Genomic DNA, 17,708 nt, shown 5'->3' on the forward strand with positions numbered 1-17,708 from the left:
TTTGCTTCCATGCCTCCTGGTCGCCCCCGTGTGGCATACACTCTGTCCCCTCTGCTTGCAGGTACTTCTCTTGAAGAATCCCACCGTTGGATTCCACCGACATATTCAGAGACTTCTCCAGAGGCACTTCTTCCCGAGTCTTCCATTGTCTTGTCAAGGAGGTTCCGACGTCACTTCACTCCTATGCACCTGGCTTCCCTGGTGTGAGTAACCTGGTTCCTGGGGCATCCATGGGTAGGGTGTCTCTCCAAGCTACCGTCCTCCAAAGGGTTTCTTAGGGGTCCTCTGGGAAGGGTCCGTCTCTTGTTAGGAGTGGACTCCATACTTTCTGGAAAGAGACAGTAGAGCTATTCAGTGTATTCGAGATGCGTTCCATCCCTACAATGTGCCATATCCTGTGGAGCCATCCCACGTCTGTTGGAAGGGTGGGTGTACCCCAGTGTGTCAATATGTTTTGTAAAGCTGCCCCCAGAGCTAGTCTCATCTGTCGGCCTCTCATGCTATTAAGGGGATACGTGACTGTGTTGGGAAGACCCAGAATCACATATACCGGTAACCTCGGTATCTGTGTCAAATAGCTCATCTACGTTGTCCAGGATTTTGGTCCAGTAGTTGGACAACAATGGGCATTCCCACAGTATGGGTCAGTTTCTTTAAAACTGCAACTTCTCCAGTGGTTTCCTTTGGGCACGCTGCTGTGTTTCCATTCGGCACAAAATCTCAGGTGGGTTCCTGGGTACTTTCCTTGGGTGGTTCCTGGTTCTCCCAGCTCCTCTGAGTCCTTTGGTCCAAGTCCCGTCCTTTCTTGCAGTTCACATTCCACTTCTTCAGTATATGGTTTGGTCTCCCCCCGGAGACCAGTGTATATTTGTGCTACTTACCTGATTTCTTTGAAGTAATTTTCATGTGTGTTGTTGATATCTCCGGCTAGGAGATATACCAATCTGATAGTGATTGTGTTGTGTAGTAATTAGACTTATTTTTTTTATAAACACTGTGGTTTTTTTCATCTAATCTACACTATTGGTTAAATGTGATTAAAAACAAGCTGATTTACATTCCTTCAAGATAGGCCTGAAGCCTGCTCTCCACAGCTAGAACTTTGAGAGCCAAATGTTATGAAAGACCACTAAAATCACCAAAAGGCTTGCTTGGATTAGTGCAAGGTGCATCACTCCTTTAAGTCTACTAAGCCAGCCTCCTACAGACATCTAGATGCAGATTCCTTACCTTTGCATTCCTCCAGGCATCAAACTGGATCTAGAAGATTTTTGAGTGAGCAGTACCCCTGCGTGCCAGTAGGTGGTGTTCTTCGCCAGAAATGATACCTGCGTCACCTATATAGGTGCCACCTCGGCACACTGACGTCAGTTCTTTTCTTTCCCTCTGGCTGCTCACAATCAAAACTCCCTTTCTCGTGGTAATAACATCCTCCCAGAGGGTGAGTGAGCTTCAGGCTTTATCATTGTGTTTCCAGACAAACTGGTGCTCCGCACTAGGGCCTCTTTCTTACAGAAAGTGGTAAAACCATTCCATGTGGGTCAGTCATTCAACTTGCACACGTTGTATGCTCCTCCTCATCTCTCTAAAGACGAGGAGCGACTCCACTGTATGGACCCAAAAAGAGTATTGTCATTCTACCGTGACTGCACACAAGAGTTTCGGGTGGACCACCATCTCTTCGTGGGGTATGTTGGAGCAAAGAAGGGTTGACCAGTGCAGAAACAAATTGGGTCGTTCTCTGCTTTAAAACCTGCTATGCAATGGCCAAGGAGCAGCCCCCCTGAGAGCTTAAGGGCTCATTATACCAGGGCTAAAGCTGCGACTGCTGCTTTGGCACATGAAATCCCAGTCCTGGACATCTGGCAGGCAGCAACGTTGGCGTCCCTGCACTCGTTCAACAAGCACTACTGCCTGGACAGTTGGGTCCACAGGGGTTTGGTTGCTTCACCTGTTCGGTCCTGCAGGACTTTCTGTTTTAGAATTTGTCCGTAGCCCACCTCTGGGGACGGTATTGCTTTGGTATCTGTTCAAAGGTAAGGAATCTGCTGCTAGATGTCTCTATCTGATGAACAAGTTACTTACCTTCGGTAACGCATTATCTGGTAGTGGCAATAGCTAGCTGCAGATTCCTTACCGACCCACCCATCCTCTCCTCTGCAAACAGATTTCTAGGGTTATGGATTATCCCTTTCAGGGCACTGGTTTTCACACACCAGTGTCGGTGCACTTCATGGCTCTGCTCTTCTGACGTGTAAAGTCGTGAAAAGTAACTGACCTCTACTCACTAAGGTGGCGCCTATATAGGCGATGCAAACTTCATTTCCGGCACAGATGACGTGAACGAGGATACTAAAAATACCCAGCCTCTACAATGGATCGGCAACAGAAAGATACTGACTCAGCACATCCACATTTAAGGAATGCTGCATACTCCTCTTCTATGTCGAATTATAAGGACTTCTTGGGATTGAGGAGGCAAAAGTATGCCCTGCTGATGTCATGCACAATGTGATCAGCTTTAGGTTTGTAATCTCAGCCTGTCTTGAGATCAAGTCCAAGAAAGCAGCTCGGCTTGCCAGCATTTCATGTGTAAATATACTGTTCGTAACCATTGTGATCTTTGTTGGGCTTACCGATTTGGCGGCAAAAGATATTATGAGGACTTTCAGATGGAGATGGGGGGGGGGGGGGGACCAGAAATTACTGGGCCCAACCATGGAGGTTGTGGCCTTTTACTCATGATGTACAAGGGGGCCACCCTTCTATTAGTCCTGGGTAACTGCGTCAAGTGCTTCTCCTTCACCACCTGACTCTGGGGTAGAGCAGTGCAAGGCTTCTCAAGGGGAGGTAGATGCGTGCTGTACGCAGACTCTCAACTCAAAATATGCTGAGCAACCCCAATAAATTGATGTCTAGCCAGATACTTGCTTTTATGAAAAATTAGTATTTATATACAAACACAAAGTCAAATAGGGCACACAACAAATTATAGTCTTCCTAAGGCCAGCACTCTAGAGTTATCCGGGTTTATCCCTGAGTTACACTCTTGTCTAAGGACGTGGTTATTCCCCATTCATGTTAGATGATCATTCATATTAGGCCTGATAGAAAGTACAAGTCTTAAAAGTTCCACAATGGCTTCTTAATATTCAAATGTTCCAACTCAGCGTTTTCAGTCAGAGCAAGTTCCCCCTGAGGCTGGATGGCCTGGCAATCAGTCTTACCCAGTCTTGCTTGGAACTTCGATTCAGGAAGCCTGAGTGTGCATCAGCGGCCCTATGTTAAGCAGAAGTCTGGATGCTGTGGCAAGGTGGTAGACCTCCATGGGGCTCCCCCAATCAGTGAGTCTTCTTGAGTCCAGCGGTCAGTCTTTGGTGCTCCTTGGTTCAGGTAATCCAATTGATGCTGTTCTACTGCGAGTCACAACCTGCTACGCTACTCTATCATACGCTGCTCTATCATACACTGCTCCAAGGTAATGGTCCTCTTCTTCACCACGGCCCCTCCAGGCAACGTGGATCATGTAAGCACACTCAGGGGCCCTGGGCCCCTTCATTATCACAGCTCAGTACCGGGGCAGCAGACTTTATTACGGGGGGCCCCCACCTGTCATGGTTCATATATGCAAAGGAGTGAGGACCAACTTTATGGAGGATGGAACAGATTTTTCACTGGGAGGGTTACTAGATTACTTTCTCAGAGCTGCTGGCAAAAATGTGCCTCTTCCTATACTTTTAGAAGTCACAAGCCATCAATTACATCTAGGCTGTCCGGTTTTAGGTTTAAACCTATAATAACTGATAAAACCCCACTGAATGAGAAATAGCCCTCACCAGTGAAAACATATAAACACTGAAAAAACACCTGTACCACCACAAACTAAATGCCATTCAAAGAAAGGAAGAAGAGAGTGAAAGAGTCATTTTTTTGTTGGTTAGGGATGCCACTAAAATATTGTTTCTTCTTCCTTTTGTTTTTTTCAGTTTTGTGGTCTTTTGTCTAAAGATACAGGGTTTAGAAGCATGTTTTAGGCCTTGTTTAATTATTTTATAAACTGTAGAGAATCAGGAAATATCAAAATCATAATTGATTTTTTGGCTGTGTTTGATTCTTTCACTAATAGGCAAAATGGCTGGTTTCATAAGAATCTTTCCTAATATGTGTCATAACATTTACCCACAGAGAATGGGTAAAAACCCTTAAAACATCAGCCCCTAATTAATAGTGAGTCAGTATTGATAGTAAGCAAATTACCAACACCTCAGGCTTTAAACATTCAATGCAAGGTATAGTAACAAGTATATGAGAAAAGAGCGCTTTCGCCAAGCATCTGTGATAGTGGTTAAAACATGACACCAGACTTTTGGAAAACACGGAATGCAGTCTCACTTGGAATGCTCTGCAAAAAATGTTCTTTCCAAGTTCAACAAAGATTTGAGTGATATTGTTTGTATTTGCAGTGATTCAGCTACGTATATGAAAAAGTTGTGTGATGACCTGTCAAAATTGACCCCTGAGCTTAAGTGCTTCCCTGTAAGAGATCCTTGCCACTTGCTAGATGGTTTGCTGAAAGCATCTTTACAATCTTCAGAGTTAATGAAGAATGCTATTGACGTTTTTAGTGCATTCTGGTGCACTCTTTTCATATGCACAGGAACTAAAACGCAAATATTTATCATTTCGTGCTTTGTGTGGCATCAAAGAAAGAGTCATCCCAACTGTTTCACTTAGCTGATGGTTCTCAGTCCAAGGGGCCATGAATTCTATATTATCCATGTGGCAACCATTTACAGAATTTTTGCTGAGTGATGATGCCAAAGGCAAGAAATGTGAGGATCTTTGGTTACATATTGATAGTGATGTGAAAAAAAGTACACTCCACTGCATTCTTAGATTTTTACAGGAAAACATGACTGCTGTAGAGGACATAATAAAAAACTAGAGTCTGAAAACACCCTTGTCTGCCAAGTATTCAGCATAATTGGTGTAGATGTGAAACATCTCCTTGAGAGTCGGCTGGGTGACACCTTTAGTGGCTTTGGCACTGCAGTATGTTCCATGTTAGAGTGCTTGCCACTTGGTAAGCAAAGCAATGGTGAAGAGCAATTCAGGAACTTTTATTTTACAATGTATGAGAAATGGCTTGAAATGATGCTTAGAAAAGTCCCTTCACCGCCAATGGCATTTGAAGTCAATAAAACCTCACTGTGGTACTCTGTTCTAGATCCCTTCCGTAAAGGGGAATTTCCTTTGTAGTTTCAAAAGTGCCTCTTCATTTTTGACTGCTTCAATAACTCTAAGGGCATAAGCGCCGGGCCAGATCAGCGCAAATGTTGCAGAACCTGCCCTGAGAATCCCAGTCTTCAAGTGAACCAGTATTGGCATGGAAAGCTATGTCAGTGGCCAGAGTTAACAAATTGTGTACTGGCTGTTTTTGAGTTGGCCATCTCAAGTGCGAATGTTGAGAGGGCCTTTTCACAGAAGTTTACATGGATAGGAAAGAGTGAGCGCACATGACCAAAGAATCACTGAAGAAGTATTGTATGGTGTAACTACAATAAGTTTAATATATGTCTAAATACCATGCGCAGAAAGCAAGCAATAATAAAAGCGAAACGTTCCATAAACACCGGTAAAACACTGTTTGTGTAGTTTTTAATGGCGCGAAAATATGTAACCACTGATAACCACTGTTTTTTTAAGGTATTGAAATCACTGGAAAACACTGGAAAAAACCCCACCAGAATTTACCAAAAATAGAAACTGAAAACAGGAAAGCCTAATTACATCCTAGCCTGGTGCAAAGGCCAGTAGACATCCTGCAGTGGTTTAATCTTCTGTGCCTCACTGGGCAGCACATCCTTGTGCTCTGATGTGCTATGCTGGAGCAGAATCAGAAGAATATAGAGCACTGCCAGTGAAGTAGAAGATTATCAGTGTAATTGAGGTAGAAAAACAGAGCAGGGCAGCCCAAAAATGAAAACCGGTCGAATGACAGGACCTAAGATCATTCAGGCCCACTATTCTATTTTACCATCAACAGAAAATATAGATACCTAGAGAGCACTCTGTTGGCAGTCTCATAGGTGAGGCTTACATGCTCCTTAACTATTTTAGCTGAAGAAGTAGAGCATTAGGTGGACCATTGGAGACAACAGAGATGGTGCTGTATAAAAGCCTTTCAGTTGGAGAGTAATATTCTGTGGCATAACAGGTAGCAAATGAATAATTGTGAGTCTGCTGGGGGTTGGACAAGTTGGAAAACAAGTGCAGTGATTTAATGAGCAGCATAAAATGTCCTAGAGATCATTATTGGATATAAGACAAACCAGTGATCTTAAACTTTTGTTTTTTCTATATTATATTTAAGGGAACACATGCTTTAAACAGACAATACAAACATAAATTAACTTTTCCACATATGTAAGAGTAATACAATTGTTGACAAAGGAAAAAGTAAATTAAACGATTACAAATTTTAAGTGGGATGCTAATAAACTCCTCAAGCAGAGCCTGACTTTTAAGCCGGGGTATGCTTTTACTCCATGAACCTACTCATACAGCCTCATTTTACCATTGATAGGTTTAAAATTCTGAAATGAAATGCCGAGTTACATAAGTGCTGTGTAAATGATTAACCTGCCTGCTAGTCTCCTGAACGTTGTGTCTCTTTAATTTATATACTTTGACCTGTTTTAGGTCTACTGGTGCTAAAGGACCTCGGGTTCCAAGTAGATCGTTATGTTGCCTCTGAAGTATGTGAAGACTCGATCACGGTAGGAATGGTGCGACACCAGGGCAAGATCATGTACGTCGGAGATGTCAGAAATGTCACACGTAAGCATGTACGTCAAATCTGAAAATGGCTAAATGTCTTATTCAAACCTTGCAGTGTACTGTACCATGCACTGTACTTAAACGTTTGGTAATGAGGATATTGAATTTACTCAATAAATGATATTGAATATTAATCCATAATTGCTTTCTTGTGAGGTGGTTAAAGCACTGGGATTGCAGTCAGTGCTTGTGTTGAAGTCCAGACCTTATCTGGCCCTCTCTGTGCTTTAAGCTTATTTTGTGTCCTTTACATTTCCTCTACTTAGGTTTGCAGCAATTGCTGTTATTTTAACAATTTATGTGTGTATCTCCTTCTTTGATGAATCTTCCTTAACCTTACTCAACTCTGAAATGACCACATTCTCCTGATCCTTGCTTTTTGCAAAGTCAAACAACATCATTGCTCTGAAAATCATGTCTATATATGCATACTCTAGTTTTTCTTTCTCAAGATACCTCAACTCATGATCCAGCATCCTTTATACACGTTGATAAGATAGGTGTACCAGAGAATCTGGATTTTTTTCTCTCAAAATGTACGCGGTAGCTAACAGACTTGTCTATTTCCCTGGTTGAGATATGGTGCACTAAGCCACCGTGACACACACAACCTCTTCATATTAAGGTAAGATTTTATGAGCCATCACAACCTGCATATTTTAAGGTTAAGAGGCAGACAAATCCTTTAACCCCTTCGCCGCGGCGGGAATTCCGCCGCGGCGCGGGGGGGTGCGGGGGGGCAGCGCGGTGGCGCTGTGCTCATGACGGAGCCGCTCCGTCATGAGCCACGGTTGAGCTGTGCTCATGACGGAACGGTTCCGTCATGACTCCGCCCAGTTGCGTTGTCCCCCCGCACAGGCGGGGAAACAGCGCCGCGTGGGCGGAGCGGCCGCCAACGGTCGTGGCATGACGGAACCGTTCCGTCATGAGCACACGGCAACCGTGGCTCATGACGGAACGGTTCCGTCATGAGCGGGGAAGGGGTTAAGATAAAACCTACACAGAATACTGTTTTGGGACCTGTGTCTCTTTATCTACCAGTGCCTAACAGGTTAACTGGAAGCATATAGGGCAACATGGTAGTCCCCAAGACTAGTATAGTTTTTAAGGTAAACTAGAAATCCAGATTAAGCATGAGTCTTTCTAGGATATGTTACTGAATGCTTACATTTTGAGTGATAGAGCATCAGTGTACTGTCATTTAAGCCATTATTATGATTAGAACAATTGCATTTCCTCTTTTGGAAACAAAAATTTATACAAATCACTTCTCATTTGCATAAAACACCATAGCACTTGCATTGATGCAAACACACTATTATCAGTTTGCTGCATGTGTTGTAGATCACATGCTCTGCATTCGTGTGATGTCTAGTGCTGGGTTCAAAATAATGAAACTTGTTTTTGTTTGTTTTCAGTCCTTGTTTTGTTTATAGGCTGCAGTTAAATCTTTGTGTTTGAATAGATGTCTTTATCTTTCTTCTTTGGTGTCAGATCTGGAGAATGACTCCAGTGTGGGTGGAGTGCAACACAGACAATTTGCCTTATTAATTACACCATCATAAAGTCTGCAACTTGCATACGAAGGTACCACTGTATAAGTGTTCAATGTGCCAACATTTTTAATTCATGTAAATCACTCTTCAAAGAAGAGATACAGGTTGGGCTTATTGTATCACAGTGGAACAATAGGGAGTTATGGAGGCATTTGAGGGCTCTTATAAGAAGTTTGAAGAGTAGGATAATTATGGAGAGGAAGAATATAATTTGCCCAAGTAAAATGATGTGGATGAAGAAGTCTGGTGCAAGTTCCCCAAAGTAGCCGGTGTGCCTGAGACTGCTTTAACTAAAGCTCAGAAATCTCCCTCAAAACATGCAGCATGAGAGACTCTGACCTAAACAAAAAAAAGAATGACCTAATTCATGTCAGACACACACTAATTAGGAATCACATGAAAAGCAACCTCAAATAAAGGATCTGATTTGAAAAGAACATCAACTTCAAGACATTGGGCAGCCTCTTAAAGAGAATAGATTCTAGTTGCAGGTTGGCCCCAAATAAAGGACTTGACGTGGACCTTCAGCCTCAACAGCAGGCTGACACAAAGAACAAATTCTGAAATCATATACAAAAGCTACTCTACCCTAACAGGACACGTTGTCAGAGGAGCAGACCTCAGATACTGTGATTCATCGCAAAACAAAGTCTTTACCATCAACTCCCTCTACAGCACTGGAGGAGGACAGTAGACGGAAAAGGATCTCTGTTTATCCAGATACAGGACATGTCTAAGCTTCTTGACCAGAGCTTCATAGTTCCCCTGCAGCTCCTTCTCAGTCACAGAAAAAGGCAATACAGCTTGGGCAATTTTACAATAAGTCTTGTACAAATGTTTGTTCGCAGAGCAGTAGATATAAAATAACACCTTTAATCGAAACTTCCCTCTCCCTTACCAACTGTAAACCTGACTTACTATAAAATCCCCATGTATGTTTCAAGAGTGTTTCAAAGAGTCTCATATACTAACAGTCTGCTGTCGATTTACCTCTGTCATTGCAATCCCCTTGTCCACAAGGCAGGATACAAGCTGGTGTGGATCAATAATTTGCCTTTGTCAATATTCTATACATAGTCGGCATCTCAACATCAGAAGTCCCCTCGGCTGTCAGAACAATCACAGAGCTAACAAGTTTAATGCACATAGGCATGGTGGACATTTTGCACAGGGCATCTCTTCTGATAAGTAAGAGAACAAAGCTCCCCACACTAGATCTAAATTTAATTTCCTTTTCAGTAATGTTAATATCAAGTTTTTTTTCATAGTTGTGTCCTCATGCTGGTATACCAATGTGTAATGGGTGGGGGGTGGCTGCTGAGATTGCGCCAGTTGGCGACTAATTTGGTTTTTGCTGCTCCCATGCAGTTCCACATTAGAATTTTGTGTGCTCTGGACTGATGTCTCGATGCAGTGACTCAGTCCCCAATAAGATTACTGCCATCTCACAAAAACTGTGATCACTGAAAGATATCAATGTAAAAAACAAGATAGCAGTCTTAATATATGCCATATTCACCTTCTTGCCAACTTCATACAGACTCAGGAGATGGGGGATGCTAACAACACAAAGGTGATGCTTGAAACATGCTGGTTATGGATTCCAATAGAAACAGTTAGGAACGTATGCAGTCAAGTCTTTCGCTCTTGATGAAACTGTTCCACTTTGTTATTCAAAGAGCAGCTTTTTAGCCGGTGGTGACTATGCCCATAAAAGAAAAAGAGGAAGAGTTCTTCATCAAGACTGTTTTTAGGGCAGAAAAGACTAATCAGCCCATACCAATACTTAAAATTTAAGTAACACCAAGATAGAATTAAGATACTCCAGCGAAAACTAGAGCTATGACAGCTAGAGTAGAAACATCATAGGTCCAATTTGCACAAAAGGACATGTGCTGCCTTATTCTGTGGTGGTGCAGGCGGCTCGAAAAAGGGCATAGAAAGAAGCTACAGGAGTCGGCAAACCACCGAATAAAGAAAGTAAGATGATAGATGCTGCAAGCAGGAGAGTTGCAATGGAAGTTGCCATTGATTAGTATACTGATAATACCCAAGATTTTTAAAGTGGGCATTGCCAATGTCAGTGGGAGGAGATAAAGGAATCTTTGCAATATCTACCAGAAACTCGTATAAAAATAAAAGTGTCAGGAAATATTCGCAGAGGGGAAAATGATATTCAACCTTGGCATTCAGTATTAATTGAACGCAGTAAATACTGCCCCCAGAGAAGTAACTATAAGCCTTCTGTTGAGGAGATATGCCTGATGAAAAGAGTCTGGATTTAGACCTGAGGTTCATCAATAGTTGCTTAATATGCTGTTTGATGGTGATGTTAGAGAAGATAAATTACATTATATTCTATTGGGGCTCTAAACACCGGAGGTTGTATTATAGATGGCAGCAAAGCATGCGTCCAGCATCGGCCACAAGTGCAGATGGATTTCCATCATCCATCTGCACAGAAAGTGACATCCCTGGTTTCCAGCCTAAACTGTTTTTAAAAGAACAAACTAAGCAAGACGAGCCATTTTCATCATCCATCCGCACAGGGAATGACTTCACTGGATTTCCCATCATCCATTTTTACAAGAAGTGACATCACTGGATTTCCCATCATCCATCTTCACAGGAAGTGGCATCACTGGTTTCCCCCAAATCTGTCCTTAAAAGAAGCCAAGTAAGAGCAGTCATTTCTGTCATCCATCTGTAAAGGAAGTGACATCACTGGATTGTCCATCTGCACAGGAAATGACATCACTGGTTTTCCCATCATCCATCTGTGCTGGAAGTGACATCACTCCTCTACCCTCCCAGGACCTACCTAATGGCTGCCACAGCATGTAGTTGCAGCATTCAGGCAGCGGATGCGCCAGAGGCAAGCACAACCATGCCTGTACTGGGCCCTTCGCCAGGAACCCTGGTCCTCCACCCTCCCACCACTACCATGCTGCAACCCTCCTGTGCCCTCAACCCCAGCCGCTGCTCCACACTCTGGTACCTCGCTGCACCACACAACTCCGACGGAGCATTCTCCTGCACTTCTTGCAAGTTTTCATTCCCTTACACACACCCAACATCACACACAGTCCAGCAACCACCCACACAACACTCCACACTCGCATGCAGACTCCTCAACACCTGGTAACTCACCATACACACCAGAGGGATTTGGGACCTGCGGAACAAGGCTGAACCCTGCATTGGCACCTGACCTCACCACAGCCATCCTCCCAACCCACCTCCTCTTCTGCTACAAGATTGGCAGGCAAAAAAGACTTAAAGAGCCTGGAGGTGGAATCAGCATAATCCACAAGAACATGATCAGCTGCACCACATCCACAGACACCTCATCCTCCAGCATTGAGCACCTGTCGCTCAAGGTCCACATGACAGCCAACTTCACCGTAAGTGGCTCTCATCTACAGACCACCAAAACAGCACACTTACTTCAACGACACCATTGCGGACTTTGTCGTAATACTCGCCTTCGATGCTAGTAGTTACATCCTACTCAGAAACCTGAACTTTCACCTGGAAAACCACGCCGACCCCAACTCGAGCAGTTATTGATGACTGTGGAAGCCTGGGTCTCAACCAACGAGTAAAGGGACCAACCCTATTTTCACCAGTTTCAGGAACATCCGAGTCGATGAGCCCACACCAGTCCCCTGCCCTTGTTAAGTTCAGCACCCATGTTCCGGTTCAGTGCAAGTGCTCCAGAACAGCCCGCCAAAACTAGAACAGCATTTCTGACAAGGAGTGGAATACCACTCTGGAAACAGCAACAGCTTACCTAAAGCCATCAAGAATTTCAACAATTGGATCACTTGCTGTGCCGTCTCCCTGGTGCCTTTCAAATACAGCAATACAACAAGATCCAGACCCCAGGCAGTTGGTACACGAGGAACTTAGACTGATGAAACGTTACTGCAAACAATAGGAGCGCAAAATGAGTGAGCCAGAAGAATGCAGACAGGAGCACATTCAAATCCGCCCCAAGACACTTCCACCAAATGATCTGGATCTCCAAACATGCCTTCTTGCAGAACACATATATGCCAGCACTAACAGAAGCTTAGGAATCTCTGCCATTATGAACGATTTCACCTCACCATCTGCCCTATCCAGCTCGATCACCCCCTTGCAGGACCGCTGCAACAATCTCTCTCAATTCTTCAGCAACAGACTCACCACCAGTTACATCCGCTTCAGCCTGCTAATGAACCCAACAGACCTTTACAAACTGCTCCCGATCTTATCCAGAGACCAATTCTAACCGCATGGCCCATTGTCACCCCAGAGGTAACCACGGCCACAAAGAAGTCCATCCACTCACGGGCCCCTTTGGGCCCCTACCCCCAGCATGCCTATTTCAGTGGGCTGGATACTATTAGCACCTTTCTTGCACCAATTCTGAATGCTGCCACCTCTTCCGTGACCTTCCCAGATGCTTGAAAACTCTCAACTGTCCTCCCTTTACTGTAGAAAACCTCTGTGGACCCTTCAATGCTTGCCAACTACAGACTGACCTCCCTGCTACCCTTCCGGCAAAGGTATTAGGGAAAATAGTCAACAGACACCTCATCAGATATCTCATTGACCGCCAACTTCTTGACACCACTCAGTCTGGTTTCAGACCTAACTACAGCTCGGAAACTGCCTCATCGCTGCCACTTATGACATCTGCATGAACCTGGGCGAGAAGACATGGCAGCCCACATCCTTCTAGACCTCTCCACAGCATTTGGGTCAGTCTCCCACCCCATCCTCACCAAATGACTACCTACAGATACTGGAAGTAGTTATGATGGAAACCCCGATTTGCTTACCATTACTGGAGGGTGGTTTCAACGGTGTGACGCACACTGCAGTAGATAGCACAGACCCACATACCTGGCCACATTTGCATCCTCCTGTAGAATGAGTGATGTGTGACGACAATGGCAACCAAACACATACACACACAGCTTCTTCTTGGGCACACCCATGTTTCTCCAGGCTGGACTGCTTCTTCCTCCAGGAGGTGGAGTACCACATAGAATACACAATTTTGTAAATAAGCTTCCAGTAACCATGTCTATTTTTTATTTATTTATTTTATTTAAAGAGTTTTATATAGCGCGGACAAGACTACATGGGGCATCAGAGCGCTTAACAGAAGGGTAGTTACAAGGGTACAAGAAATAAACGACGGTAGCACAGAACGGACCAGAAAAAGACAGCATCGGTCATAACAGTTAAACATTTTTTAAAAAGGGAAGAGTAAGAGAGCAAATTCTAGGGAAAGTCTAATCCTTCAGCAGAACCCTTGAATTTTCTTAAGAAGGGAGCAATCGTTAATATCACAACCGAACAGGACAGTGCAAAACAGATACCAATCTTTGCATTTCACTCGGCTAGGGGACTAGCCCACCTGAGAATAGCCCAGAAATTTCTTCATCAAAATCTGTTTGATTTCCCTTTTGAAGGAAGCTGTAAAATTATTCAGTCTTATCTCCAGTGGTAAGGTAAATTCTATGTGTAATACCTGAGAATGCTTGATTGTAAGCTTTCTTTTTAGGGAATTTCTGTGGTTAAGTACTACTAGGTGCTGGAGTCCCTAGATGATCTCTGGAGCCTCTGTTGGCAGAGGAAGAAAAAGACCAGAGCGGCTAAAGACCTGGTTGAAGAGCTATCAGATCCAAATCACACGTACAAACTGGGACCGAATGAATTTCCATTGGCATTCATTAAATGCTATGCTGGCCTCCACATATTAGGCATTTTCACTCTGTCCAACGAAGAGTGGGGCTGCCCGAACAGCTAGAGTCTGGTCATTTCCTCCCCTTAAAGAATTTTTGCATGAAGCCTTACAACCCTGTTTCTTTTCAAACTCAACTAAGCTGCATGTATTTATGTAGTTCTGTTGGCAATGCTACAAAACAGAGCCATGTAAAATGTTCCTCTCCTGCAAATGGAAAGCAGATCTCAATCGAAGAAGATTGTATTCTCTTGGCCATTCTGAGTTAAACATCTTACGAAAGGCTCTCCTATGCATGCTCCTGTTTCATAAGTGACAATTGTGAGAAGTTGGCCTGATATATGATGTCACTAATTCTAGTGTACACCTTGTATCAGTCCAAACAACCCTTATGGTGATTGGTTGTAAAGTCAACCTTATAGACCAGCTATCCTAGTGGTAGCATGGACAAGAGCAGTCTTAGGCTAAACTCTGAATGGCATGTGAAGCCAGCTGTTATACCATATGCAATCCCTTGAATACCAAATGAAAGGACACCACAACAGATATATATAAAAATAGAATGTATTTATTCTAGTCAAACCCTCAGCACTCTTTATGAGATTCGAGGTAAGTACAACACAGTCTTATTTAAGCATAGATTAAGTCACACAGGTAAGTAATACAGTTAGGCCCTAGGGGCCACGCAAACCATATACTAAGTGGTATAAGGACCACTGTCACGAACACAGGATAGGCCTAGGCCTAGGGAATCGCTGGGGCTACACTATACTACCAACAGTTAGGAAGTGGGAGGCCCACGGGATTCAGGTGCAGAGTGGAAACACTCACGCGTAATGCGTAAAAGTCGATCGAATCACTAGCAGTTAGAAATAAGCAGTTTTAGGACACTTCTGGTATAGCTAGAAAGTCGAGACTCGGAAACTAGACCCTAGGATAGTCAATACCCTTGTGAGCACCGAAGTACCCAAATTACCTAGCCCACGGGCTGCGGGTGCATAGGTGTGAACTTGCGTCGGGTTTCGTCGTGGACTTCTATGGATGCCTGAAGGAAAGTTGCTGACAGGCAGTCAGTGAAGAGTGTCCGGTGGATCCCAAGGTGGGGATCAAGAAGGAAGGAACCTGCAAGCAGAAGGGACAGAGTCTAGGTCACCAGCAAGAAACCAGGCGATGTCGTGAAGATGCAGGTGAAGAGGTGAAGCTTGTCGCAGCAGCCACGGGTACCAGGAGACGTCGAGGACGACCAGGACCAGGAGTTGAGCTGTCCCACGAAGGCTCTTGCTGTCGGCGGCGTCGAAGTCGAGTCAGGACCCAACAAGTCTTGGCAAGCGGAACCCACGCAGGATGGAGGACTTGCTTCTGGTGCAGACCAGGAAGGTCTGGGGTGCTTCTCTTTCACAGAGGAGCAGGTGCCAGTCTGGAGGAGCCGGACGAGCAAGATGAAAGTAAAGGTTTGTCGTCGCAGAGGCTACTAGCCAACGGGCCAGCAACCGGACAACACGTCGAGCAACACAGGTGCAGAAGGGCCCCACGCAGAACACGTGAAGTGTGGGGAGCTGGTCTTCTTTGCAGGTGGTGCTCGGGAGTGTGGCTTCTCAATTCCCCAAGCACAGCCTCGAGGAAGCCTCAGAAGTCGCGATAGTCAGTTACTAGCCAGTTTTCCCAAGTCGCCGGTCCCTCGTCGCCTCCACGGGTCTCAGCTTTGCTGGAGATGTGGATCTGGTTCAGAGGTGTCTGGAAGTCTCGGCGCTGGTCAGTCTCTGCAGTCGTCCCTCGTAGGATTCAGTCGCAAAGCAAGCAGCGGTCGCTGGATGGTGCCTGGTTGCCCAGGGTGGTCACTCCTTGGCCACAAGGGAGATTTCTTCAGTCTTCTTCCTGAGGTCGAATGTCGAAGGTCCAGAGTTTCTGTTCAAGATACAGATTTAGGTTAATCTAATTTAGCAGGGCCCAACTAGCTACTAAGATACTGGGCTAGTGGGCTGGGCTACCTGCAAGGTCCCTCCTATGGGTGGGACCAGGAAGGGGAGTGGCTACACCCCCTTTCCTTTGTCCAGTTTCGCGCCAGAGCTGGGGCTGGAGTGCCCCAGCACCGGTTTGAACTGGACTGTGCCCCAGGCATGTCTCATTCCTTTCAGCCCTCCCTGCCCCAATACACTAAAGTCTGTCTGGGGAGGTGCTAGGACCTCCCCAAGCAGGAAACCTATTGTCCAGGCCTCCCTGGCTGGGAGGGCTCCCAGCAGCAGGAGGTCAGACTTGTGTCTGTGGCAGCAGCATCCATTTTGTGATGCTGAGGCTTTGGTGAGAGTTAAACAGCAAAGTAAGATTTTAACATGTCTCTCCCTCTAGAAGGGAGGAATAATATCCTCATTACCAGAAATGGGATGGGGTATTATTCCAAAGTGTTAGACACCTTACACGACATGTTTTGATAAAGCCAAACCATAGTTACCATAACCATTTAAGATTATAAGGTACTTTAAGAGTATATGGTAGGCTATATCATAGAACAGCTATAAGGACATGGTTCCGAAAGCTGCAGACAGGCTCAGCTCATGCTAGAGCACCATCTCACATGTTTCCAAGCACTCTGCCTCCAGGATTGTTAAGGTCTGCCATAGGAGTGGCTGATAGGTACACATGTGTCTATACTAAGGGTAGATCTAGGTATACTATATCTAAGCAAGGGGTGATTACACGACCTTGCCCCAGCTGAGTGATCAGCCAGTTGTGTCTGATTGGAAGGCCAGACCAGGGGTGGCATAATACATGCTGCAGCCCCTGGGAGGCCTAGGGTACACCTATGCCCTGGGTACCTAGGGTACACTGTACAGGGTCCAATAAGGTGATCCTTACCAATTGGGTATGTACCTAGGGTACATGGAGTCCATTTTAAAGAGAGAGCAGACAGCCTGAGACCCTGAATGGCAGGATCTCAGGCCAACTAAGTCGAAAAACCAGCTAGACACTAGGCAAAAAGTTGGGGGTAACCATAGTCAGATATCCACCTTCCTACAATAATAAGATCTGATTTTTAATAATACAGCTGGCATCCACTTTCTAAGTCTAGTCACACAAATCAACCATCTGGAACCCAATACCACTTTCCTGTATCAGGAATTGTTTTTAAAAGGTTTCTCTCAACGTCTTGTTATCTGTTCTATTGAGGTAAGTGTTTTTTCCCATCTTTGACCCATTTTTTGTGTTAGAATGCCATCATAATTCACCTTCACGTGGAAGAAAGAAAGTAGCCACTGATGAAGTTCTGTATGGTCTGCCTACCATCTTATTCAGTCAGGGAGTTTGACATATGTAAGAAAATATCAAAAAGGACGCTGAAAGTGAAGGAGGGCATCAGATTGAGAGGTTTGCTGCAGGATATGAAGCCGAAAGAAGAAAAAGGAGGCGGCTAGAAAAATCTACAGTTCATCCTGCCTCTGTTAATGTCCTTCCATCTGAGAAAGACTCCCACAGTGGGAGATATTCAGATTTAAAAAATACGCCTTGCAGACGTGGACACTTTCATCATCCCCTTCAACACTGTTAATGAACTTAGAGACCTACAGCATAGCCAT

The 17,708-nt window shown here is 44.6% G+C and overlaps 1 protein-coding gene across 9 annotated transcripts in view; it reads left to right on the plus strand.

Moving 5' to 3' along the window:
- The window catches only part of DNMT3A (DNA methyltransferase 3 alpha), a 1,939,932-nt gene that overhangs the window by 1,506,007 nt on the left and 416,217 nt on the right, over positions 1-17,708 (plus strand). For all 9 annotated transcript variants that reach the window (XM_085613211.1, XM_085613216.1, XM_085613220.1 and 6 more), the window contains one exon: positions 6,703-6,848. In XM_085613211.1, the coding sequence (XP_085469337.1) occupies positions 6,703-6,848 (146 nt within the window). The remainder of the gene's footprint in view (positions 1-6,702; positions 6,849-17,708) is intronic.

This window comes from Triturus cristatus, chromosome 6 (assembly GCF_964204655.1).
Source record: "Triturus cristatus chromosome 6, aTriCri1.1, whole genome shotgun sequence".
NCBI lineage: Eukaryota > Metazoa > Chordata > Amphibia > Caudata > Salamandridae > Triturus > Triturus cristatus.